Source organism: Mus caroli, unplaced genomic scaffold (genome assembly GCF_978045245.1).
Source record: "Mus caroli unplaced genomic scaffold, Mus_caroli_1 scaffold_11, whole genome shotgun sequence".
NCBI classification, from domain to species: Eukaryota; Metazoa; Chordata; class Mammalia; order Rodentia; family Muridae; genus Mus; species Mus caroli.
In genome coordinates this window covers 10933741-10960842 of record NW_028227266.1, presented here as the reverse complement: position 1 = coordinate 10960842, position 27102 = coordinate 10933741, and the positions used below count along the sequence as shown (strand labels likewise).

The 27102-nt window shown below is 41.5% G+C and overlaps 1 protein-coding gene across 1 annotated transcript in view; it reads right to left on the bottom strand.

Moving 5' to 3' along the window:
* Sesn3 (sestrin 3) overlaps positions 1-27102 on the bottom strand; it is a 56907-nt gene continuing 29805 nt past the window's right edge. The window contains exons 2-10 of the mRNA XM_021172724.2: positions 26965-27030; positions 24546-24743; positions 22739-22921; positions 18657-18893; positions 17218-17392; positions 12875-12993; positions 11940-12130; positions 10400-10544; positions 1-7493 (exon numbers count right to left, since the gene is read on the bottom strand). Coding sequence (XP_021028383.1) covers positions 7407-7493; positions 10400-10544; positions 11940-12130; positions 12875-12993; positions 17218-17392; positions 18657-18893; positions 22739-22921; positions 24546-24743; positions 26965-27030 — 1401 coding nt within the window. The 3' untranslated portion in view covers positions 1-7406. The remainder of the gene's footprint in view (positions 7494-10399; positions 10545-11939; positions 12131-12874; positions 12994-17217; positions 17393-18656; positions 18894-22738; positions 22922-24545; positions 24744-26964; positions 27031-27102) is intronic.

Sequence of the window (27102 nt, the reverse complement as noted above, 5' to 3'; positions counted from 1 at the left end):
TCAGTTTTGTCAATTTTATTGAACCAATAAAATTCCTACTAATAACAATGAAATAAATTCTGCAGGTATAAACGTGATACAGTTTAACAAAACCCATTGTTCTGTACCTATAAATAGATTTTCAAAATGTCATAGAAAGTGCAGTTATGAATTGTTAACAGGTTAATACACAGCTCCTTTACTTCAGGTGTGTTTGTCTTGATTCAGTAACAGTTCCTTCTTTATCTGTTCAAATAATATTACCCATCCCTCAAAAACCAAAACGACAGCAGCAGAACGAGAAGAGAGGCATTAAACCACTAGAGTATTACACGAGCTGGCCCATTTGGGTTAGCCTTAGTCAAACTGCCAAACCAGCAACATAACAACACAAATCAAGCCTACTTATACATACAAGAAGCTCTCATGGGTTCTGTCATCTTCATAACTGCCGACGCATGTGGAGGGCATTATGGGTAACCACGATAGCCTACACTTACAGCAGGGTCTGCTTTGCTAGAACAAGGGTGAAGTGGCTGTTGACAAAGCTTGCTATTTTCAGAGTTGAACCTATAAAAAGGAGTCTGCCACCTGACAGTGAACTTGTGGACCCTAAACTGCATCAATAGTCTACTGGAGAAAAGCTTATGCTAACTTTAAACCATACACAATAAGAGACTGGTGTGTGTGTGTGTGTGTGTGTGTGTATGTGTGTGTGTGTATGTGTGTGGCAGTCTTCAAGATCATCCACCTTACATGAGTCCAAAGTCACGTGCTTCATAAGGAAATTTACAGCAACAAAGCATGGGACTAGGAAGGGGGGTACATCACAGCTTCTGATTACATTGAATATAAAGTACCAAGGGACGCAAGGGCAACTCCGTAATACTGATGAGTTAAGAACTAGAACAGGTGCTTCACAGCATGCTACATACATCACTCACAACTTAAGGAGACAATGTCTACATGGAAAGTCATGAAGTTGGCATCTGACTCGTGCAGTTCAGCTACAGTCTTCATGTGTACATTCATTATGCAGCTGCTCTGCACAATCAGGATTCAGAGGGGCTTTCAAGTTCAACTCCTATTTCATAAGTTAAAAGCTACATCCAGTTCTTCCATGATGAGGAACGTTTCTTTCAGGTTTGCAGGAGTGAAGCCAAGTGGCAAGGCCATGTTCCCAAGGTGACCTGACAGGTTCTCATTTACCTTGACCAGACTGTACGCATGTCTATTCAATTAGTATAAAGAAGATGCCCAAGTGGCCTGAGATTTGCTTCCAATGTCCATCTTGTTTTGGGTAAAAGAGTAAATGTGAAGAGAAAGAGGAAGGAAAAATCCTACTTCCTCTCCTGCAGAGACATTCAAATGCAAACAAAATGTCTGCAGGAGATGTAAAATCATCGGGTCACCATCCCTGGGGGTCAGGGTGCCATTAAACTCAGGCTGTATTTAGGGACACCAGTGAGAATAAGGAAAGCGATAGATAGTCTCTGCTTTATAAAGGAAAGATCTTCTGCCACCCAGCTGATACATTTCTTTCATTGTACCTTTTGTCCTTTTACAGACTGGGAGAGCCAGTTAAAGTTTGTAAAGATCAATTAAGAAATCTGGTTTCTTCTGGATATAATGTATACATTTAACTCAGTGGTACCTGTAAGCAACATTTTAATACTAAAGACCATAGACTCTCTCTAACATTCTTTCTGTAAAAATGATACATTCATCTTAAGAGGTTACTTTGAGTAAGAAATAGACAGTTTTAGCAAAATTTTACATACCAAAATTATATTTGTCATATTTCCATTTCTAATGTTTGGGGTCCTATGAACTATAAAGGGGGATGCTCTTTCTATAGGCTACTTTACAGCCCAGGCTGGTTACCCCACGGCTTTCCACACACATTCAGAAGCAGACACTCCTTTACCCTTTCAGCTCTGGCCTTCATGGCAGGGCTCTACTAATTTAGTTAAAGCTAAACCAACACCTCATGATGTGTCCCTCTCAGCTGCCAATCCACTGCCTAGTTAGGCCCTTGCTTTACTCTTGGGTCTTTAAATGTGTTAATTGGGCATTGTCAGGTTGGCATGTTCATGCCCAGGATGGACACATCTGAAGACCATTAGAGACCTCAGATCTACACTCCCAAGCAGGGCAGGTCAGCCACCATCTACATGTGAATGTGTACCTCCTGTTAGGAGCCTGGCTGGAGGGGAGAAACTGTATTCCTGCCTCAGTACAACATTCTCTTCCTTAATGACACTATCTGGACATACACAAAGAACAGCCAGGGGGAACTGAGACAAAAGCCATCACAAGGTAAGTTTTTTCCCATTGGGAACAGGGAGGGTTGGGGTTAGAAGCTTCATCAAGTCAAATTCAGATGTATCCAGTTTTTTTGGATTTTATCAAATAGGCTGATATGATCCAATCTGACCTTCTAAACACCTTTCATTAGTTGTCCTCTATGAGATATGTGTTTTAAGGCCCAAACACCACCAGTCAAACTGTTGTCTAAAACACTACCTCATTTGTCTGCCAGGAATCTCCTGTCCCACTGAAGAGTTATAGGTTAATCTGGACGGTTGGGGAATTCTTACTCTACATTCAAGCCACTGGGTCTATCACCAGTATTCACCATCTAACATAGACCAAGTTAGGCTAGCAATTCAATCACTGAGTTCCTGCTAAATGTTAAATTCTTCATGGTAGAAATAGTTCAATTTCTGTCTCGTGTATAAATATAAAGGTTTCTTCTTTGATAGATAGAAGGCAAAGGTTTTATTATTTATTTAAAATATGGACTAGCATTACTGACCAGCAGAGGATGAACCCAGGAGAAGGCTGAGTTTATAGGCTCTTTAGGGATGAGGTAGAGGACAGCAAGATATTTTGGCAGCCAGGAAGATGGTATAAACAGCAGGGGGTGGACAGGACACATTTGATGCTGTAATATATTTGGTAACAGAGATGGACGGTGGAGAGACTTGAAGGGTGTTGAGGAAAGACATGTTTTAATGATGGGGGAGAATGTACTCAGAAAAAGACACAGCATACTGGTGATGATTAGCAGGAGGCTGGTGATGTGCAATTGTGAAAGGCATTAAGATCCAGGCAGACTTGGGAGGGAGGGGTGGGAGCAGTGGCTGAGGCACTTGGAGGAAGAGGAAGGCAGGGCAGGGTGGACACAGGCCGTAGGAGCTTCCACCTTTACAGCAGATGCATTTGCCAAGGACAGCCAGAGTCTCAGCTCTGGGCCTCAAGTGTCCTTCCTCACACTCAGCCTGGATGCACAGCTCCGCTCCAGGCCACCGCACAGCAGCTTGTTCTGTTCTTGGTCTTACCTAAGCAGGTGGTGTTTTGGACAGGGTTAAATTGGGAGTGAGAGAAGCTGCATTTAGATGCATGGGGTTACAGCTCTGTAGACTGACAGGATACATTAACTTAATGGCCTGCCTTGAGTCTGCATCCGAGTCTCCACTGAGAGCAGTGCAGTGACAGCCACCCAGAACTGGCTCTAGCTGCATGGGCACACAGCTTACTGTGCCCTCTCTAGGAGGAGTTGGCTTCCTGCTTGCTGGTGAGGTACCACTAAGAATGCTTATTTGGATCATCTTGAAAGTTTTTTTTTTTTTTTTTCATTCTTCACAAGACAGTCCTTTTCATAGAGAATGAGAGCAATGATTTAGACTTGTCCTTAAAACACAACACGAAGTAAAAACCTCATTTGCCTGTTGCAGCACACACCATTTTTATGGGACACACAGGATTTGTTCCTTTTTCCTTGTCTTTGAGTTTAAAGAAGTCTTACTATCTTAGAGGCATGCACTTGCCACTGGAAGTGATGACTTTTGAGTAGTAATCTATAATTGTTTCCTCACAATTTTACTTTGGTGTGGCATAAAGTCTAGGATTTTGGAATAGCGAAACCTTCTAAGGTGGGGGAGAAAGAGTTTCCCTGGATGATATCCATTAGATCTTAGAATTATTAAAATCTTTAAGAGACATAACACAAAACAAAATAGGGCTCTGGTTCAACTTTTACATGACCTTTATATAAATCTCACTTGAGCTTTCTCTTTTAAAGATAGCCCTGCACAGCTGTGCTATCATTGGGTTTAAAACTGGTTCAAGAGGCCAAGATGCTGTGTTTGCTGCCCTAAGGGGTGGCAAGTTATTCCTTGGACTGAGACAAGGAATATCTGTTAAAGTAGTCTCATCTCAAAGCTTTCCCCTCTGAGTCTGCCTGAGGAAACCACTTCTCAGGCAGGTTCACCTCACCCCCAGCCAAGCATTGCGACCACTCCCACAGACAAGAGGGCACACCCACTTTCACATTTAAGGGTACTTACATATTTCTTTCTCTCTCATTTTTAGTTTTTGAAACAGGGTATCACTATGTAGCTCAGGCTGGCCTTGAACTTACTATGTAGCCTAGGCTGGCCTCAAAACCACCATCTTCTTGCCTCAGGCTTCCAAGCACTGGGATTATAGGCATGAGTCACCAAGCCTGACTTTCTTGATGTTCTTGATAGTTATCTGAGAAATTAGGAATTAGCATAGATGCTGGCGAATGTGAAATTCCAAACTGAGCCATCCAAACCATGAACCATCGTGGGCTTCAGGCCGATTTTAACACAAGGAGCAGGAGTTGAGGGCTTCACAATCAGACGTGCTTTTCACACACATTTGCACGCTTATGTTTGGCACAGTGTGAGCCCAGCCCGAGTGCAGCTCAGCTTATAATAGGCTCTGCTTTATACAGACTGAGTCAGGTAGCTCCTTTTAAAAAATATCACATTTATGTATAAAAAGCTACACTATAAATTACTACATCGTAAATTCAATACTCTGAAAAAAAAATGCCACCCTGGAAAACCGCATCAGAATTTCAAGTTTGCACTGGATAAAGAGGGTTGACAGCAAATTCTCACAGCAGCATGCACACCGGGAATGCTGTATCCGCTGAAGCATGGAGGTGGGGCCGCCTTCACAAATCAACTTTTTGAGGCTGGTTCACTTAGGTTCGTAAGTACATTGCTGTGTTTTCATGCACGTATTCTCCTGATTATTGACTGATCCTGAAGAACTAAAAGGAAGCTTTTCTAGGAGAGAAATCTATTAAAGGCACTAATGATTTCCACAGCCCAATCTCTACTGACATTTCTGGGGCAACACAAAACCAAAACCAAAAAGTAAGTGGTCACTGTATTTAACCCTTGTCTTCCCTTTTGGTCTAAAGCTTATTCAGGGACCCGTGAGAATTCCTCCTCTCTCAGTCAGCACATAAAAACTATTTCCCTCCGCCATTCAGTTTACCTGCACAAGAGATGGATGGGGCTATGAAGTGAAACTGTTTCTAACACTTACTTTTAAAAACCAATAATAAACTCTATCCTAAATGAAAGTCTTAGCATGGGGCACTACCCCTGTGCTTCCCCAGCCTTCTAAACACTCCCTTGTAGTTCAGACAATCTAAAGAAGGTGAACACACAGTCCACACACCCAACCGAATGCAAGAAACCTGGCACAGGTTCTCTCAATAGTCTCTTTAAAGAAACCACCCTGTCTTCAAAACCTTTTCCTCACATGGAGGATTTTAAGCAAGATCCTGGAGTCTAAAACTACCTATGCTGACAGGTCTACAGCCATCTTTGTTTCCCTCTCTGGAACAAAATCTCAAGGAAAAGGAGATAACTAACATCCAGAAAAAGGTGGCAGACAGAGGGGAGCACAGCCTAACAGAACACTGGCCCACAGGCCTTTCCTAAGAGAAGTCACCCACATAACTAGGAAACCCCAGAGGAGCTCTCTGTAGAAGCTCCTTCTACTTACTGGATGACTTACTGTGACAGACAGGGACAGTCTAGATTAGCATGGATGTGAAGAATACAAGTCACCTTCCCTCAAGCGAAGGTGTTCAGCCGAGTCCTCCAGGTGCCTGGGCAGCTCTCTAGGCACTTCACTGGTTCATTAACATAATGCAAATTAAAGCTATAAACATATAAGGTTGTGCTCTCTTAAGATAGTCTAGTCAAACAACATAAATTGATGCAAAAATGTGAGGTTTTGGCTGCTTTTTTTCTCCTCTATGACAATGCTGTGTTTTTGTCTCATTTTGCTTTGTTTTAACCCAGTTGCCCAAACAGATTTTTCTGGGGAAAGAATGCTTTGGCTTGGTGAAACCACTGTTCAGCCCCAGCAAGGTAAACCTGAAAAACACCTAGCACAGTAAAGAAATGTGACGGTCATTTCTTTATGGCTCTGTTTAGAAGGACACTTCTGCAGTGACATGATGGGGAGCTGAGCCAATTTCTAAACAGCATTGCACTGTTTTGTTGTTGCTCGATCACACTAATGCACACAAACACAAGTTTTACCTTTGAATAACAAATTACTTAAGCTACTGTAAGAGAAAATCAAGTAAAATAATTTCCAAAGTGTAACAGGAAGAATTAGGGGTCTATTAACTAACCATCCTCAACTCTAAGGAAAGGAGAATGTGCAAAGAAACATTTGGTCGGAGTTGTGGGTGTGAGCTTGTGTGTACCAAGTGTGGGAGCTTTAAGCAGTACTGTGGGCACCAGCTACTAGAGCGGAAGGAGACCCACAGCCCAGGACTCAGGACTGTGCCTCAGTCCACTGCCACACAGATAACCATGTGGGAAATGGGACCTCTGCTTTAGAAGACAAAGTAGCTGAACTTGGCGTTTCAGTAGCATGCTATAGGACTCATCATAATTAATTTCACATTAAATTGTGGATGACGTCTATCACATTTCACGTTATTGCCAATAGCAGTGTAAGAAAGTCAGATAAACCAAACCAGAGCAGTGCCTGAGATCTCCTGGGGACACAGCAGTGCCGGAGGAGGAGGGGCTTGCTTCAGCCACACGTGCTTTCCCCAGGCTCAGGACACGCGTGGGATTTTAGAGCGGGAGAGGACACCATTCTATGCTGAATGTTGCTATCTGAAAAACAACTGCTTGAGCGGATTGTACGCATTTTCCTTATTTTTTTTTAAGTAAAGAAAAATAATACACATACATATGAACTTCAAAGTATTGAAGTGAAGCATTAACAAACCAGTTCATGATTTATGGTCAGATCTGAAAATCCAACTCTAACAACGTAAAGTAGTACTCGCCAGGGTTACTTTTGCAATTGTTAGCAACGTTAAGCATTGAGAAATATAAAACACACCATTGCACATGACAGCCAGAAAAAAATCAAAACAAAACAAAACAAAACAAAGCAACCCTAACAACAAGAACAAAACAAAAATAAAATCAAAAACAAAAACAACCCCGACAGCTATACTTTGACACTAGAGAACCAAGTAACTGCTGAGGTGCGTCACAAACAAGTTCTGATGGGAGTCCCGGGCGAGAGGCCTTGATGCATGCGGACGCCTTCCTGCAGGTGCTTCAGGTCAGATGCCTAGTTATGGCTCTCAGAGCATAAAGCAGCTCGGCCTGCATCCGTGCTTCCATCAGAAGCAGATTCACGTGGACCTGGGAACCAAACAGCATTGGCTTAGTTACTATGCAAAACCTGCAAACAGCTTAGCTCTAACAAGCTCTCCAGTGAACCTAAAGTGCCATTTGGTTTGTGTGAGTTATCTGATCTCTCCAGACACCCACCATGTGCACAGACTCTGGGAAAACCACAGGGCACCTCTTGGGAAAATCACACCACTGCACATTATAGTTGGATGGCTGATGTAAATATGTTTACACTTTCTAGCCTAACTTCAAGGAAATGTTATAGTGCTGAGTTATCTTGGTATCTTCCTATCACTGGAACACACTGTTGGGCATCTTCTCCTGATGAGCTATACAATCTCTAGAAAGAAAGGAAAATCTATTGTGAATAAAAGCAGCCCAAAGATACACCAAGGCTAAAGATGGAGTAGATAATCCGCCTGGTGTATGACTGACTTTAAGAGTAAAAATTATTAGAAATGGATTCACAGCATACTTTACCAAAGGCATACAGATCACTGGGGACTGTCAGAACCCCAGAATGAGTTTCTTACTTTCAGCTTGGACAGTGTAGTATAAAGGAAACTCTTAAGTTTATACTGAAAAGGCCTAGGACCTTAAGCCAGATCTGATGCTATAAGCTGATAAAAGTTTTTAACATTTAATTTACATGTAGTTCATCTACAGATAGTCTTTTTTCTTTTTGATTGGATATTTTCTTTATTTATATTTCATATGTTTTCCCCTTTCCTGGCCCTGCCACCCCCCAGGCCCCAGAAAACCCCTATCCCATCCTCCCTCCCCCTGCCTCTATGATGGGGTTCCTCCACCCACACACCCATCTCCCTGTCCTCAGTTCCCCTACACTGGGGCATCTATTGAGCCTTCATAAGACCAAGGATCTCTCGTCCCATTGATGCCTGACAAAGGCCATCCTCTGCAGCATATGCAGCTGGAGCCATGTGTACTCCTTTGTTGATGGCTTAGTTCCTGGGAGCTCTGGGGAGTCTGGCTGGTTGATATTGTTGTTCTTCCTATGGGGTGGCAATCCCCTTCAACTCCTTCAGTCCTTTAACTCCCTTATTGGGGACCCCATGCTCAGTCCAATGGTTGGCTGTATTTGTAAGGCTCTGGTAGGGCCTCTCAGGAGACAGCCATATCAGGTTCCTTTCAGCATACACTTCTTGGCATCCACAATAGTGTCTAGGTTTGGTAACTGTATATGGGATGAATTCCCAGGTGGGACAGTCTCTGGATGGCCTTTTCTTCAGACTCTGCTCTACACTTTATCTCCATATTTGCTCCTTGTGAGTATTTTGTTCTTCTAAGAAGCACAAAAGCACCCACACTTTGGTCTTCCTTCTTCTTGAGTTTCATGTGATCTGTGAATTGTATCTTGGTTATTTGGAGCTTTTGGGCTAATATCTACTTATCAGTGAGTGCATCCTATTTGTGCTCCTTTGCGATTGGGTTATCTCACTCAGGATGATATTTTCTAGTTCTATCCATTTGCCTGCAAATTTCATGAATTCATTATTTTTAATAGCTGGGTAGTACTCCATTGTGTAAATGTACCATATTTTCTGTATCCATTCCTCTGTTGAAGGACATCTGGTTTCTTTCCTGAATATTATAAATAAGGCTGCTATGAACATAGTGGAGCATGTGTCCTTATTACATGTTGGAGCATCTTCTGGGTATATGCCCAGGAGCGGTATAGCTGGATCCTCTGGTAGTACTATGTCCAATTTTCTGAGGAACCACCAGACTGATTTCCAGAGTGGTTGTACAAGCTTACAATCCCACCAGCAATGGAGCAGTGTTCTTCTTTCGCCACATCCTCACTAGCATCTGCTGTCACCTGAATTTTTGATTTTAGCCATTCTGACTGGTGTGAGGTGGAATCTCAGGGTTGTTTTGATTTGCATTTCCCTGATGATTAAGGATGTTGAACATTTCTTTAGGTGCTTCTTGGCCATTTGATATTCTTCGGTTGAAAATTCTTTGTTTAGCTCTGTACCCCATTTTTTAATAGTGTTATTTGATTCTCTGGAGTCTAACTTCTTGAGTTCTTTGTATATATTGGATATTAACCCTCTATCAGGTATAGGATTCGTAAAGATCTTTTCCTAAGCTGTTGGCTGCCCTTTTGTCCTATCGACAGTGTCCTTTGCTTTACAGAAATCTACAGATAATCTTATGTAACAATATATTTGTCTCACAGGTCTTCACTATAATGACAAAATACTAAACTAAATGAGAAACGTTTGTTTTAATAGTAACCTGGTTGCTAACAAGAGTTTCTAAATGGCAGTGCCTTCTAGGCTGGGTACAGTTCTACACAGCACTTTCTTAGTGGGTTCTAATAGGATGGTAGAGTTACTGGTATTTAGATCCAATCTTTTAAAGGCAGATGCAAAAACAAATGATACACACTATGCTGGCTAGTTTTTATGACAACTTAACATAAAGTAGGGTCATCTGCAAAGAAGGAATCTTAACTGAGAAAATGTCTCCATAGGACTGGCCTGTGTGCAGATCTGTAGGGCATCTTAGTTGATAACAGATGAGGGAAAGCCCAAATCACTGTAGGTGAGCCACCCTAGGGCATATGGTGTTGGGTGCTCTAAGAACGCAGGCTGAGCAAGCTAGTACGCAGCCTTTTCCATGGCCTCCCTCAGTGATGAAGTGTGTGTGACCTGAGACACGTAGTAGTGTTTTATTACAGCAATTGAAACGTTGACTAAGACATAGATCATGTTATATCGAGCACACATCTAAACTTCAGTGAACAGTCCATACCCTTAGATTAATAAACATGAAAAACAATAGCTAGTTCAATGGTACCAACTTATTACCACGGCCCACACTGGTTCTTGATTACAGCTGTCATGTTAAGCGTGTGTCTCTGGGGTCTGCTTGGTAATGACACTGACCTTCTCTGAGTGAGTGAACTGGCGCCAGTAGCTGTCATACATGCGCTTCGTGGTTCTCTCAGGGTAGCAGGTCACTGTCTTGATGTAAACCTTCAGGCTCCGTTCAAGTAACTGGTTAACTTCTCCATAGTCATAGTCATCATACCTGTGAGTGACAGCATAAGGTGAAACCCAAGCTTCACTGCTCAGACGTTGCTATTCAATGATGTCATAAGCAAAGCTCATTACGTGAGCCATAAGAAAGCATTTACCGGGGGCCTGGTATCTCACACACCCTTCTCTGGAAGTCTGTAGTGAACAGGAGGGAAAAAATCTGCTCCTAGTTTCATAGAGCTTAAACTCTATTAAGGTATAAAGAGAAAAAAGATCTACAAAGCAAACATAGTTTGTAGGTGGTGATACTACTTAAAGAAAAATGCATTTGCAGCTGGGGAGGACAGGTCTGTGATTTTTAAACAGAGCAGGCAGGCGTTCTCTGGGAGAAGCACTTTAGGAAATACTAGAAGATAGCAAGTGAGCAAGAGTAAGGCCGGCCTGCAAAGGCTCCAGGTGGGTGTTCCAGACGGAAGGTGAAAATCTGAGTCTAACACCCCAATATGAGTCAGGTGACACTTCAGACTGATGTAGCAGAAAAACAATCTTTAAAAATTAAAATTCAGAATACTCCAAAATTCAGAGCCATGTGATCATATTTAGGGTTTGAGGCATTTTTTGATTTTTCTTTTGCAATGATGGAGACCAAATGCAGGCTGTGAACATAAAGGCAAGCATTCCGGCTCCAGCTTCCAGATGCTTTTCAGGTTAGGAAGCTAACTCTGTAGTATTCTTTATATACCATGCTGCATTATGAGCTGATCTGCCAGGAACTCACTCACTCACTCACTCACTCACTCACTCACTCACTCACTCACTCACTCTATCTATCTATATATCTATCTATCTATGTATCTATCTATGTATCTATCTATCTATGTATCTATGTATCTATGTATCTATCTATCTATCTATCTATCTATCTATCTATCTATCTATCTATCTATCTATCATCTATCTATCGATCATCTATCTATCTATTTATCTATCAATCTATCTATCATCATTCACTTTCATGGCTATGTACCATGTAGTGTGTGCATGTGTGGAAGTCAGAGGTCAAAGATCGACGCTGTTCTTCAGATTCTGTCTGTCTGAATTTTTGAGATGATATCTCTTGAGGGGACCTGGGGCTTACCAATTAGGTAAGTCTTGCCTAGTGAGCCCTAGGAATCCTGTCCCTACCTCCCAAAGCTAGGATTATAGGTATGTACTTACGTAGGTGCTGGGGACTGAACTCAGGCCCTACTGTTCACACGACCAGTGTTTACCAACTGAGCCATCTTCCTAAGCCCCAGATTTATAACACTTTAAGTTAAAAAAAAAATCTAAGATAAACCAAGTAGCATTTACTGCAGAAAGGTGTAGCCCCAAACAGGCTATAAATCAAACAAATGTCTGAATATCCACTCAGAACTGTATAAAGTTGTCTGCACAGTGAACATACCTGATTCCAAACATACAGTGAACATAGTTAAACAAAGCTCTGCGCAGCGTGGTCGTGTCAACATCCTCATGGGTGGCCATTGTGTTGTAGGTGAGATTGTAGACCATTCGAAACTTCTCATCCAGGAGATGTCCAATGTCAGAGTAAAGCCTGTTCACCAGTGAGAACCCATGATTTTCCCAGGTGTAGTCCTGGATGTAGAAAAATGTGTGCACTTACAAAATGGGCATTCTCTGTTAAACCCAATGTTTTTAACTTTTAGAATAAAATAAAACTATTACAGAAAGTTATTGGGAGGTATTTCTAGCTTGTCTCTAGGACAGCAGTTTTCCCAAGGATGCTCCTTGTCAGGCTGTGGAGTGCAGAGCCAGGGTGCTGCCTATAGGGCTCAGGTTTGGCATGTTTGTGAAAACTCTGACCACCTCCTCTGGACAGGCACTATGCACACTATACTTTATCTGAAAGGACCCAGAAGTTCTTGACTATTCCTATGTCACCAAACACAGCAAACTTACATGGGCATGAAGGAGTCTAAATTTAACCCCCTTCCCATAGAGTTATTGTACTGTGGGAGGCTGGTCCGAAAGCACAAACGACTGACGTAGTCCTATCTCAAAAGGCCTTAGTATAAATGTCATCATACTGTTTGATTTTTTTTCCCTGCCCCTCCAAAAACAGCACAAGCATATGTTACTCTCCCGAATGATGCAGGCAAACTAAGCCAAGCATCCAGTTTCCTTGCGACTTCTAAGGGGGAATATGTTGAAACAATCATCTTCTATCAGGATATCAAATAGAATGAATTGAAGAGTTAGATACAGTGCTTTGTAGAAATGCCTACTGGCTACTTTAGAGGACACTTTATTTCTGTTTTAACAGTTCTCCCTTGGAAGAAAAGAACTCTCAGGTTTTTTTAAGTTAAAAGTGCTGTGTACCTGGGCTCGGAATGTTGGCAAATGTTCTTCTCCTCGCCTGGCAAAGTCTTCGTACCCGAAGCTTGGGTCTTCAATGTATCGAGATACATCGGCTGTTACGATCACATCATCTTCAAAATCTAATGGACAATAAAGGCACTCAGGACATGTACAGCACTAAGACCAGGAGCCTGAACCCCAGTGTTGACCACATGGCTTACTCACAGAATACCTACATACAATTTCCTTATCAGGTATTAAGATTTAATTATAGTTATGTAGGTGAAAACCCCGACTCTATTGAAATATTTAAACAACAGTGGAAAAGACCAACGTGTCAGATTTACTAATTTTGAAATAGAAGCGTACTCCTTGGTGTTTAGAGAGATGATGTGTCTTTGTAATTACTTCCCTGATTTCAAGCATTAACACTGATTAAACAAGCTTTGTCTCTAGTCCATAAATGAACTTATCATTCTCAAAATAAAAAAGTAGTTCTTATGCAAGGAATAAGTTCTTTGTAAATAATTTAATTAATGCTAAATTAATTCAGTCTTTAATCAGTAATAAATACTGGATAAAGTGAGCAAAAATACTATAGTATAATAAAAAATTGTAATTCTTATCTGAGTAAAACCTTTAGAGGTTTGCCAAACAATTATTTAAATTCTTCTGAAAGAATATATATGAATACTCTAATAAGACGAAGTCTCCTGTTTAATCTTTAAGTTGTAGCCATCGACTGATGGGGCGGCGTGGGACGAGCTAGGGAGAGCAAGCTCCTATGTGACACAGCAAGTACATGCAGTGGACTCCAAGCCTGCATTACTCAGGCAGAGAAGAAACTGACATCTGCTGAGTAACTCCTGCATGCCAGGTGGGAGGGATGCTGTACGCACACCATCCACAGTTTCCTTGTTTCATTATAGCAAGAAGAATCCACTTAAGAAATAGGGACCTGTCAGTCAGCCTTGATCTGAAGCTTGCTTGCTTGCTTTCTTCCTTTCTTTCTTCCTTCCTTCCTTCCTTCCTTCCTTCCTTCCTTCCTTCCTTCCTTCCTTTCTTTCTTTCTTTCCTTTCCTTTCCTTTCCTTTCCTTCCTTCCTTCCTTCTTTCCCTCCTTCCTTCCTTCTTCCTTCGTCTTCTTCTTCTTCTTCTTTCCTTCTCCTTCTTCTTCTTCTTTTTTTCTTTCTCAAGAGCTGGGCATCGATCCCAGGGCCCTGTGTATCCTAGGCAAGTACTCCACCCAGGAGCACAGTCCCCAGTGCCATGCAGTGCTTTTAAGTGGTTTTCCTCTATGGGAAATTGTGGGGTTATCTGGATCGCCACAGTGCAGGCTCCACTCGAGGTACCATGAGCACAGCTGTGGTAGTTTTGAAGCTTTAGCTCCCACCTCAAAGAGGTCATGCTTGCTTCCATCCACCACAACCCAAATGACCGAACGTGTAAAAATTCATCACAGTCAGACAAGCCTACTAGTTTTGTGAGTGGCAAAGTAAAATCCAACTAAGATGTCTGTGGTACTGAACTGTCAAGTTTTCCTGTCTCTGTACCCCTGTGTCCCTGGATTCATTTGCAAATGCTGACATTGGACTTGACTGTCACATTACTTCCTTTGCCTTTGATAACAGTTTTGTTTTGCTCATATATAATTTTAAACTTTTAATTTCAAAATAAATAGCAACTAATATATAAAAGTGTATCCCAGAAAAAACCTTATAACTTAGAAGCAGTAGTAGATAAGGCCTGTTTTCTAAGTAATCTGCCCATAAAGGGCTATATGGGGGCCTCCCTCAGCCACTTATATTTTACTACACTTGGGTCCCTCCAGTGTCCATATGGGAAAGGCTGGACCGAAGGACCTGTAGGAGGTGGGGCCTCCTGTGAGATGTTTAGGTGGTTAGGCTTCCCTCAAAAGTTACTACAGGATCTTGCTGTGTCTTCCTGGATTCGTGCTACCACAGGCACAAAGCAATGGGGCAGCCAATCGTAGGCTGATGTCTAATAGGCCACCCAATCACATGGTGTTAGCTGTATGGCTCAGTATTTGTAAGACTCACAGGGAAATGATTGGTGCTATTCTTTCTAGAGTTATCTTGAAGAGTTAAAATTACTACTCAGGTGATCAGCAACCTAGAACTAATGGCGATGTTAATATTTAACATCAAACATCAAATAAACAAATATTTAAGTTTGTACTAAAAGGAAACACCATTTTAGACTTCCTGGGCTTTTGTTGTTGTAGTTTTGTTTTGTTTTGTTTTTTTGAGACAGGGTTTCTCTATTATGTATGTTCCAGGGGTTCCAGTGTCGTCCTCTGACTTCCTCCAGTATCAGGCACACACACTATACATATAAACATCCAGACAAAACACTAATACACATAAAATACATCTAAAAAATATCCTGAATCAGGATATAATTTTTAAAGTTCAAGGTTTGTTAAAAATTCTTTTCAAAAACTCTTTTCAAATGTCTGTGTAAGGGTTCAAGGAGCTTACTTAGAGCCAGGCATGGTGGTACACACCTTTAGTTCCAACATTTGGGATTAGAGGCAAATGTAGGATCTCTGAGTTTGATGCCAGCCTGGTCTACAGAGTGAACTCCAGGATGCCCAGGGCTACACAGAGAAACCTTGTCTTGTAAAGGTGGGTGGGAGGGGAAATCTCCTTGGAATTTAAATATATTTCTATTATTTCAAAACAACCTAAAGGAATAAAATATTTACATTTTTCAAGCTCCAGTGATCTAAAGAAACTGAAAAATTAACGTTTAGAGTACTTGGCTATTCATCCTAATGGCATCATGGCTTTTTCAAACCGCACCCTACCTGCATGGCTCCCTGCTGAGGGGTCAGCACACACCTGCAGAGCTCACCTGCTGCATGACTTGCTTTTACTTCCATTTGCTGTCCCTGGATTTTCCAACCAAAGGCTTTTGTTTAAGTCTGGGCTTTATTTAACTGTAATGCACACAATTCATTTAGTTTTGACATCGCTCCTAGTGAGACACTGATAATGTCCCACAGTGTTCTCAAGCTTAGCACCACCTCCTACTGTGGTGCTGTTGGATACTGTGTAAAGGTGTTTGGTCTGCAGGCACGGCTGGGGTGGGTAGAGATCAGGGGCGGAGAGATGGCTCACAGTTAAGAGCACTGGCTGCTCTTGCAGAAGACTGGGGTTTGGTTCTCAGCACTTACACATGGCTCCCAACCACTTATTACTACAGTTCCAGGGGATTAATGCCCTCAATTGATCTCCATAGACCACAGGCATCTACATATATACACATGGGGAAACAGTCATACATATGAATTAAAATAAATCTAAAAATTTTATTTCAAATGCTCAAGAGAATGACAAAGGGCAGGATGCTCTTCCTGTAGCTCTGTGTTCGTTCCTTGGCACATTAGCACACAGCACACAGGAGAACAGCTCTCAGAAGGTAAGACTGACTGGTATAGTTTCAAGAGCAATGTGACTTAGATGGCATCTCTGAGGGGTTCACCTGTGCTTACATGTTGCTTAATAAGATTTACTATGTACTGCTTGGTGCCTTTAGACGAAAGAACTGGAATATCGCCTTACTACTCCAAAATTCCTTAAGAGTATAAGAAAATGCATTTTCACATTTATTTATATAACTTTTTTGTATGTGTGTGTATTGGTATGTCCATGCCATGAAGTATATGTCCAGGGTCAGAAAACTCGTGGGAGGAAGTTCTTGCCTTTTACAGTGTGGATCTCAGGGCCAAACTCAAACTGGTGCAGTGGCAAGTAACATTTTGCTGACCTCAGCAATTAACCACTTTAGCTATGTGTCCAAGACAGAGCAAGGGCAAGCCTACAGATCAGTCTCAGAGGACTAGAGGTAGCCATGTGCCATGTAACAACACTTCAGGAAAGACTGAGTGCAGGTATGGAGAAGGTTCCTCTCAATGATCCTGGGTCTAGGAAATCCTATGACACTCCGGCCAACACATAGCAGTCTCAGGCATTTCACTTTTGTATCAACAGCTGATGGACAGTGTGCACTGCCAGACACACAGCACATACTATAATGCAACACAAAGTCAGAGCTACAGGTTCATGTATTTGCTACCTATGCACAGCACTTATCCAGCAAGTAACTGCACACTAGCATGCCACATGCTGTGGCCACGGCCACACACCGTTCCTGTTCAGAAGCCACAGCACCCAGTCTCTGTGGGGCACTGCATGGCGTTTGCACAACTGCAGGTTTCTGAGAATGGACCCCACTGTTGGTGAAGCAAGAGCACACTCCTCTTTATGTGTCTATATGGAAAATGCTAAAAGCGGTGTCTCATGTCTCTGAACAACTAACCAAGAGAAAGGACAAACACACCTGAGTGAGGAAACGCATGTAAAGTTTCTCCAGGGACCACAAAGAGACTTTCTTTCTTTTCCTTCTCAAAACGCGTGGTCATTTCTTCCCGAGTGGTCTCGTCATCTTCCCTGTCTTCCTGAAGCCTTTTCATCCTTTCCATTAAGGCTTCCAGCTCACCTAGGGAATCCACAATCTGGAGGAACAGCAGACAGTGTTGGTGCCTGACACTACAAATACTCCCAGGAGCCCTCCCTCTGCAATGCCGCTGAGCATGAACAGAGGACAGTTCATGAGACTTTGATCAAATGGTAGAACTGTAACTGGCAGGCATATCTTAAACATGGCTATGGTGGACAAGACAGAGATAGAAAGTAGGTGAGTGACTCAGGGGCTAGGCACAGGGAAGAGGACCTGGGATGGGAAGCTATGGAGTTGCTTTTTATATTGTGGTAACATCCTAAAATTTATTGTTGTCAGTATCATACAACGATTTGGTTATACCTGTTTGATGAGCAAATTGGGTCATAGGTTATTTACATTTTATTGAAGCTATTTTAAAAATATTCTGAAGCCGGGCATGGTGGCACACACCTTTAATCCCAGCACTCCGGAGGCAGAGGCAGGCGGATTTCTGAGTTCAAGGCCAGCCTGGTCTACAAAGTGAGTTCCAGGACAGTCAGGGCTACACAGAGAAACCCTGTCTGGAAAAACCAAAAAAAAAAAAAAAAAAAAGAAAAAAAAAAAAGAAAAATCTGAATTTTTATTAACTCCATAGCAATTAGATGACATACTCAAATATTTTCAGATGTATTAGACTGCTTCAGTTATAAATATAAAGTGTGTATATATACATATGTATGTGTGTAAAAACATAGAATTCTAGTGTTTGGTACATAGCAAGTTGTAATTTACTGAAAATTGAAGCAGTTTCAAATGTTCTCCTTTCTGCCTCCTTAGCTGCATGCACAGCAGCCCACAGATGGATGCACCCCTTTGAGATCTGCTGCTCAAGGCTCTGGCATTACAGCCCTCTTTTTATTATTTCTAGCAATATCATTTTGCTTAAGGTGCCAAGAAACATGAAAGAAATTCAAAGAAATCCAGCCGATAAATTTCAGCATGATTTTTTCACCATCAGTGGGAACATGAACTCTATAAATATGGTGTCTCTATTTAAAAAAGAAAACTCATCTCCCTGGTTATAATGTCTTTAAAGTTCACACGGAGACTACAAGTGGGGTGCCAGGAATCCCAGGATAGTAACAACTTAAAAGTTAGGGATGGATGGCAAAGGTTTTGTACAATAACATCCTAGAATTAAAAAAAACCCAAAAAACAAAAACCAAGTCAGCACTTTAGGTATTGATGAAACTTTGACAGTTCTAAAGGAACTTTGCAAGCACACATCCTATCTTGTCAAGTGAGCTCTCTCTAGGGAAACAGTTCGGAAAACCAACCCCAAAGTTGCTGCCCGCCAGGGAGGTGTTCTCGATGCTGTTGTCATTGGCCAGGTCACACACACAGAAGCTGCTCACAGAGATTAGTCTGAACCCATTGGCGATTCCTGGGTCTCTCTCTGGATTGATGCCACTACCAAAAACAAAGCTGGCCAAAGCGTGATAGTGAGCCAAGAGGACCACGGCGTGCACTAGCTCAGGCAGGGACCAATTATTTTCTCCAGTTTTGACAAGTTTCTGAAATGAGAACAGGAGCCAAAGTCAACATGGAAGTCATAGTATCACATGTTCACTTGTAAGCATAGCAAACTAAAATTTTTTGAAAATGCTTCACCCATTAAAGATAGACCTTTGATCACATAATGTAGTGTTCAAGCTACCAAAGCCTCACACCATAATTATGCTGTGGCACTGGCTATAACAAATACTGTATTATGCAATGATTCTTGCACTTCTAAAACACTATTTTAATAAGATGTTAAGAGAATCAAGAAACATTAAAGCTGAAAGGGACTTAGATAATTCCTAGTAAAGCAATTCATCTTCAGGCATTTTGGAAACTGTCCCACAGTCACGTGAAAATCTAGTTTAACTGGGTAGCTTTGTGATTGCTTCTGGTAGAGACTGCTGCCTCCCCATGCTACAGGACAAACTATGACAATATCCCAGAATAAGAACTTGGGACATGTCAGTGTACTTTTTCCTATGCTATTTTATTTGTCCTATAGCTGAATGACAGAGCCGGAACTAAGCACATTAAAAACAACAATGCTTTGTGATGCCCAGTCTTGTCTGTGAACTTCCCTGTCTCTAAAGTCAAGTCTACAGCATGTCAGTGTGCACCCACAGAGAGGGTTTCTTACTTGGACTACCTGAAGACGCATCTTAAACTTGGGCCGAGCATAGAACAAAGCCAGCTGAGAAGTTCACGTGTATGTATGTATCGTATCCTCCCTCTCTCTGCTCCTGAGGTGTAGATGTGGCAATCATTCAAGCGCCTGTCTTGACTTCCTAGCAATCACTAATGAACTGCAACTTAGAATTGCTTACAATAAATTCTTTCTCCCATAGCTGTTTCTTTGCAGGGTCACTTCCAAGGGTAAATTCCATGAACACATTCCTCAGAGACTCCTACCATCAGTTCAGTGTTCATTCACATGGGTAATGCTGTTCTTTTCTCTATTTAAAAAATACTCATCATCTTCATACACCACAGTTGTGGACATATACTTTTCCTCTGCTCAAATCTGTTACTTTGGCATTTTCATATTTTATGAGGTTATATATACTGTTATACTAACTGTAAAACACAGGCATAGTGTACACTGCACCTAACTGCCTCATTTCTTTTTTTTTTTAATTTATTTTTTTTATTTAGGTATTTTCCTCATTTACATTTCCAATGCTATCCCGAAAGTCCCCCATACCCTCCCCCTCCCACTCCCCCTTCTTGCCCTGGCGTCCCCTGTACTAAGAACTCTGCCTCATTTCTGAACTGATGTCGAATTGTTCATCCCTGGCTCCACCCCAACCCCTCTGCAGGTATCTGTTACAATAAGGAGCCTCTGCATGCTATAGCTTCCTTTAAATGCTTAAGTGGGTCTTCATCATCACCATTGCCGTTGACATGCGGGCTGGTCCTATCCTGCGCTGTCCTCTTTCCTCAGACAGTCTGAAGACCTGGGCGGATGATTTGTTCTTTCAACTTGACTTTTGCTAATTTGTACTGCCTGATTTCCTTCCTCTCTCCTATCCCTCACTCCATCTCTTCTTAGGCTCAGGCTGGCCTGCCTTGTAATGTAGTCAAGAAGGACTTTGAACTGCTAGCCCTCCCAACTCCATTTCCAAGTGCTGGAATTAAGAAAGAGTGCCATTGTGCCTGCCTTCCCAGTTGAATGTTGACTCTCCTTTTCATCCTGAGTGAAACACCTTACCCCTTGGTAACTGGCACCATCATGTTTAAGTCATAACCCTGTTTTCCGAGACACTCATGCCAGAAGAACAAACCCATTTGTCACCATCCTTATTCCCTTCTTGGTCTCCCAATCCTAAAGTGTACACAGAGATCAGTTTTCAGTTCCATGCTCTGACTGTCCTGCTGGTCGGCACCATTTGTAATCAATCTACCCTGTGTGATGAAATATACTCATAGTAAGACTTGGCACAAGCCATCTTACACCATATGTACTTCCAACAGTAACAGTTGGGCCCAAGTCTACAGCATGTGTTCATAAAGACACTTATTAAATAAAATTTAGACACAATATACAGATGTAGTATAATGCTAATAAAATATACAAATACAGAACCTTAAAAAGAATGCAAATGCTTTGGAGCTTATTTCATGTCTTCTGTGGGGTAGCATAACTTAGTAGATCATGGCTTTCTAAAGGTAAAATACAGGTTCTGTAATGGAGCCTTTTCTGGCTTATACCAGATAATCTGATTCTTTTCAGATCCCACCAATCACCATCCATATATCCCTACACTTTGGTTTCCTGTAGTTGATAGTTACTGTTTCAACACATATGACTGCAGCTCTTCTCTATGAAACTGCTCTGTGACAGGAAACAGCTCATCTCATTTTGAAAACTTCTCCTTATTCTTAGTCCTAGCTCAAACAGCAATTTTAAAAGAAAACTTCATATACCCACTGTGCCTCCCTGGCCCCTGCAAACACTTGCAATCGCATGCCCAGTGCACCAAGGCAGTGGTAGCACATCCCTTTAATCTCAGCACTAGGGAGGCTGGTTCACACAGGTGGTTCTCTGACTTCGAGGCCAGCCTAGTCTACATAGTGAGTTCTGGGCCAGCTAGGACTACACAGAGAAACTATCTTGAAAAACAAACAAAGAAGCCCAAACCAAACATACAAAAGAGCCCTCCAAACCAACACTGTGATCCTAGGCTGCTTATCCACAACTCATGGGTGGCCGCACTGTATCCTCTTATGTCTCTCTGCCCCTGAAACCCAAGCACATGACCACACTATATCCTCTTATGTCTCTCTACCCCTGAAATCCAAGCATACTCAAGACTAGGTTTTAATCTTTCCAGCTCACCAAAGATTCTGGTACAAATAATTATGATATGATATAAGAATAATTATCAACTAACACACCATGGAATCATAACACAGACCTATAACAGTGCTGTGCTTCACAGTTCAAAGTCATCAATATCTAATGTTTAAACAAACAAACAAACAAACAAACAAAAAAGACACAAGCTGCTTGGTTAGAAACTGGGTAAAATATGTGGTGCACTAAGGTAATTTTTAAAGGGCATTTCTATGTATTAACACAATACATATGCATTTATAAGTAACTACGTGTCTGACATAGAGACGAAAGCTCCTGCTGAATAGAGGGGCTACTGAGCATGGCTGGACAGCCCTGGCCTCTGAAAGGAACACCTGGCAAAGGGTCAAAGGGTCAAAGGTCATATTCACAGCTCTATTTTTAATCTGACTAGTAATTCCCATACTAGCTGGAAATCATTTTTTATTTGTAAAACCATCTCTTTATGAATCTTAAATTATGAAATGTTAAAACTAGCAAAGGACTTAGAACACATTATGGAATTTAAAACTAAAGGGCACATATTACTGACAATAGTAGCCAGAAGCCAGGCATCCATGATGCTAGTAGACTTGATCTATCCACTCCTTGATACCAAGTATCCTCACAGCACAAGTTCAGGCCAATGAGTGACTCCTTGTAGAGGGTGAGGTTTCATTTGCACTTAAATGAGACCCACCAATTTTCTAATTATCTTTTGTAAATGTAATATAGCATCTCTTATTTTTCAAGTTTCTATACATAGGTATTTAAAATTGAGTATATATGTACATATATACTCATATTCATATATATGTGCATATAACAATTAATGAAAAAAGAGGTTATGAATTTGAAAGAAAGGAAGGAGGTATATTGGAAGGTTCAGACGGATAGGGGGAAGGGAGGAAGGTTGAAATTATAATCTCAAGAATAAAAATTAAAAATATTATACAAAACAGAACCCCACAAACTCTCAAGCTTCAAGCTACCCCTCAGAACCTGTGTAGACATCCCCGGTACCTGAATGTGCTCTTTTGTGATCAGCCAGGGCCGGTGTGCCAGCAGCTTGTTAATTTCATTAAGATTTCTCAGTCTTTGTGGTACATATTCCAAGCCATTCAGCCACTCAGCGATCCCTCCGGTCTTTAAAAATTCATCCACATGCATGTTTATTAGGTAGGAACACTGGTGTCTGGCTGCAGCCTGAAACACAGAAACAAGACTCCTGAGAACAGTCATGAGCAGGTCTTTCCTCAAATGGGTAATCAGTACTTCCTTTCTCACAAGATTCTCCTTCTTCAAAAATGTTTACCAGATTGTTAGGGAAACCTCAGTCGATACAAGAGACTGACTTGCAGTTTTAAAGACAAATACTTACCATACTTACCCAATGACTCCTCTTGAGTTTGTCTACATAGATCTGGAACTAGCCTCACTATGTTTAGGGAATACACAGGCACCACATTAGTCCGCTCTGGAGAAGATACAGTATGTTCTATTTAAAATACAGGAGCTCCTTAGTAATGTGTATCCTAACAATTCAGAACCCATGCTTATGAAGGAGCCACAGCTGACATCAGAGACCTGCTCAGACATGGACATCACTGATCCTTCCTTATGAAGTCAACGTCATCTGGGTGCTGTCAATGGGACCATCATGTTAAGAACGTTTGCCCTCTCTTCTGTGGCTAGCTACTTTCTGTAAAATAATCCAGTTTTATTCTTTCAAATCTCTTTCTCAGTGCTCTGTCTCAGTGAGCAAGCACTCCCCATCTGCTTTCAGCCTGTCATTGAAAATGCCTGCTAAAAACACTGTATTCATCAAGTGCACATCACAACTTGGGCTGAGTCCAGAGCAGCTCTACTGGCTTGGGCAGCCAGGCTGCCATCTTTACATCTCCAAACACTCAGCCCCAAGGGCTCCTGCCCTCATCCTCTTCCCCAGTAGCTGTCTAAGTAGAGCAGAGCTCAGCTCTAGCACCTCCATCACAGCCTGCTCTCTAGCCCTCTACTTGCAGCTAACTCTGACTAATTAGCCACCCTGTAACAAGAGCTACACTCACAGTACTGTGATCTACTCAGTAGCTCTTCTCTCGTGAAGATCTGTCACTAATGACAACTGGTATTTTTCTTCTACCCCACACCAGGGACTGCCTTCATGGATAAGATGACTAAGAAGATGTCACGAGTAGCTTATGCAGAAGAAGATCCTAAGAACAACAGCAAAACTGGTTGGGGATTATTCTGGACTCAATAGCCATCTTTAATCAAAAAAACTTAGTATGAAAAATTGATTCTTTTGGAGGTTAAAGGAGAGACACTCAGCATATGAAGTGGCTTAAAGCACTCTGAATGTACCCATGGGATACCAGAGGTTTCTTTACTCATGCCTCCTGTAACTACACTCAGCTTTACACACATGCACACACTCACTTATACATATATATGTATATATACTAATATGTATATATATGCACACATAACATCTCTCTATACATATGCACATTCACACACATATGCACAAACATGCACACACATACACACAAGCGTATATGCATACTCACCTCACACATACCCACACAAACACCCTATACATTCTCATATATATATATATATATATATATATATATATATATACATTCTCATATATATATATATATATATATATATATATATATATATACACACACACACACTCCACAAAACACATACATCTCTAACTCACATCCTTACTCAGACCCTCTCCTAAAGACACACCTTAGAAGGGACACAGAATATGTGGAAGCTAGCTCATGACAGCAGGGAATAATGGGAAGTAAGCACCTACCATGATGGCAATGTAGTGCCTGTCTGGGAGGGGAAGGGGGCCATCCATACGCAGCATGTAGAACTGGCTCCGTAAGAAAGATTCCAGGTACTGAGCGTGCAAGCTCATCACCTGGGTGATGTTGTCCAGGCGACCGGACGTAGAGTACTCTTCCACAAGAAAGTTTGTTCGTTCATCCGCCGTATTTGCTTGGACAACCTTACAACCAAGAAGCAAAGAATGCAGTGAACACTGTGATGTAAGACAGCTTTGGTTTACATGGACTCTGCCTGTACTGAAGAAATACATATTCATTTGATGCTAACAGATACTGCAATTATGCAGTTGCTCATACTAGAAGCAGACATTTAAAAAGAGAAAGTACCATTCAGTTTTGGCTTTGGTACCACAATTTATTAAACAACAAATGTTAAGTTATCAAACATTAAACACGCAGCTATGAAGCCGAGGAAAGAAGCCTCCATCTGTCTTTGTAGCGAGCATGCAGACTTCAGAGCTGGCTTGCCTGGCCATTGTCACACAAGTGTGTAGTGAGGAGAATCCGGCAGCACTGGGTCACGTGCATTAGCAGGCCACTCTCATCAAATGACAACATTAATTGCATTATTTTTGACAAATATCTGATTCTTTGTTGTTTTTGCTAGTCAACATTTTAAGAAAGTTTTATGAAATCTCTTTAGAGATACAGGAATATATGATGACTTGTGATGAAAATTAATAATGACACAAGATCCCACTGTTGCAAGTTTAAGCCTACCATAGTAATTACTAAAAATAAGGCATGAAAACTGGACTTACATCCTTCATCTAGGGACCAAAGAATGTTCTCAAAATAGAAAAAACAACATGTAGCCTTATACACCATGCCAGCTTGGCATCACAGTTGGTGGGTCGGTGTGAGGACACTGTTAACACCTGTGGGAAGCAAGAGCCAGCTCTGCGGGAATGGATGGACAGGAAGCATGGCCCCATCGCTGGCTTCTGTCTCCCTTGCACTTTAGAGTTTACTTCGGGGTGGAGGATGAACATGCCCCTCAGCTCAGAGATAAGGAAGCAGATACTGGATTTAGCTCAACTTGGTACATCTAGTTAATAGCAAACTGGTTTTGACAGATCTCATGAAGTCCAAAGGTTTGGTCCTTTAAAGACTGACACTGTCGTTGGGAAACTCCTCAGAGCTGGCTTCCTAGTTCCTGTTACCCCAGGGAAGTACAAATTATACAAAGGAACTGTTTATGTAGAAAGACTTAATCTTAAATGGAGTGTATCTGAAAGTGAGAAATGCTAGTTATCCTGGGATAAACACAAAAGGAAACTTCACCTCAGTTCATTATCGGACTCTGGGGACTTTCATTTGGTCCATCTCCCTGTTCTGTCAACCACGGGGACTGAGCTGATAGGTAAAAAACAACAAGGATCCAGGCCCAAATATAATTAGGGCTAGAGTTCTTTCCTATGTTTGATTTGTTTTTTTCCAGATGTTTCTTAGTTCTCACAAGACTTTCACAAAACGTTACTAGATTCATATGCTGCATTAGATCCTAAAAAATTAGATTATCTTCAGATAAATGCTACAAAAATGACTCAGGAGGCCCCTCATATGTTAGGCCATAAACCTGCAAGTGCAACCCTGAGCCACAAGGCAAAGAGGCACGTGCAATATAGTATAGTGCCTCTTGTACACTACACTGCCACATCTGACCGCTGGACACACACCACTTTCACTTGAGTTCTGGTTCAATGCGAAGGCCACTAAATCAGGGACAGGAAAGTGAAGCAAGGCTCCTAGTTATTTAAGATAAAAATGTTTGTGCACACACAGAGAGCACACCTATGAGACAACTGCATCCGTGTGTCCCAGGCACTCCTTAAGCAGACAAGTATGTCCTTAACAATAGTCCTCAGCCTGGTGACAGCTAAGGGGCATCTAGGAATGCATACAGACCCCATACCTCAAGATATACACCAACAAAGCAAGCAAAAACCTTACTGTGCCACTGACAACCTTCATACCTGACAGTTAACATCTTGTTACCAAATCCTTACCAAAGATGCACAATTGTTGTGTTGGAGCGTTTGTGGGATCCTGTCAATCTAATGTGTAAATGAGAAGAGTAACTACCAGTAATGAAAGCACTGTCTGTCTACTGTCCTTTAAAGGTGTAGTTGCAAACTCATGTTTTACTTCAAAACACTGTTTATCCCAATTATGTGATTTAAGTACTGTGAAATGCTGGTCTCTTTGAACCTTAAAAACCTTTAGACTGTCTTAATGAATCTGAAAAAACAACTCTGTGTTTTTCTGACATGACTAACAACACACTAAAGAGCAAAGCACATCTACTTTTAAATGGAAAAATAGATGCAGCTTTAGAGTTAGTTTTTGACTAGACAATGTATTAAAAACAAATGAACATACTTCCTTCTCTGGAATAAAGGCACTTGGTCCTCTTGTCAGGGGTTGAGACACTCGGATTCTTTTGTCCTGTTTGTAAAAGAAAAGTTCAATGTATTAAGATGACTTACCAAGAAAATTTAAATTGGTAGATATTTTCAG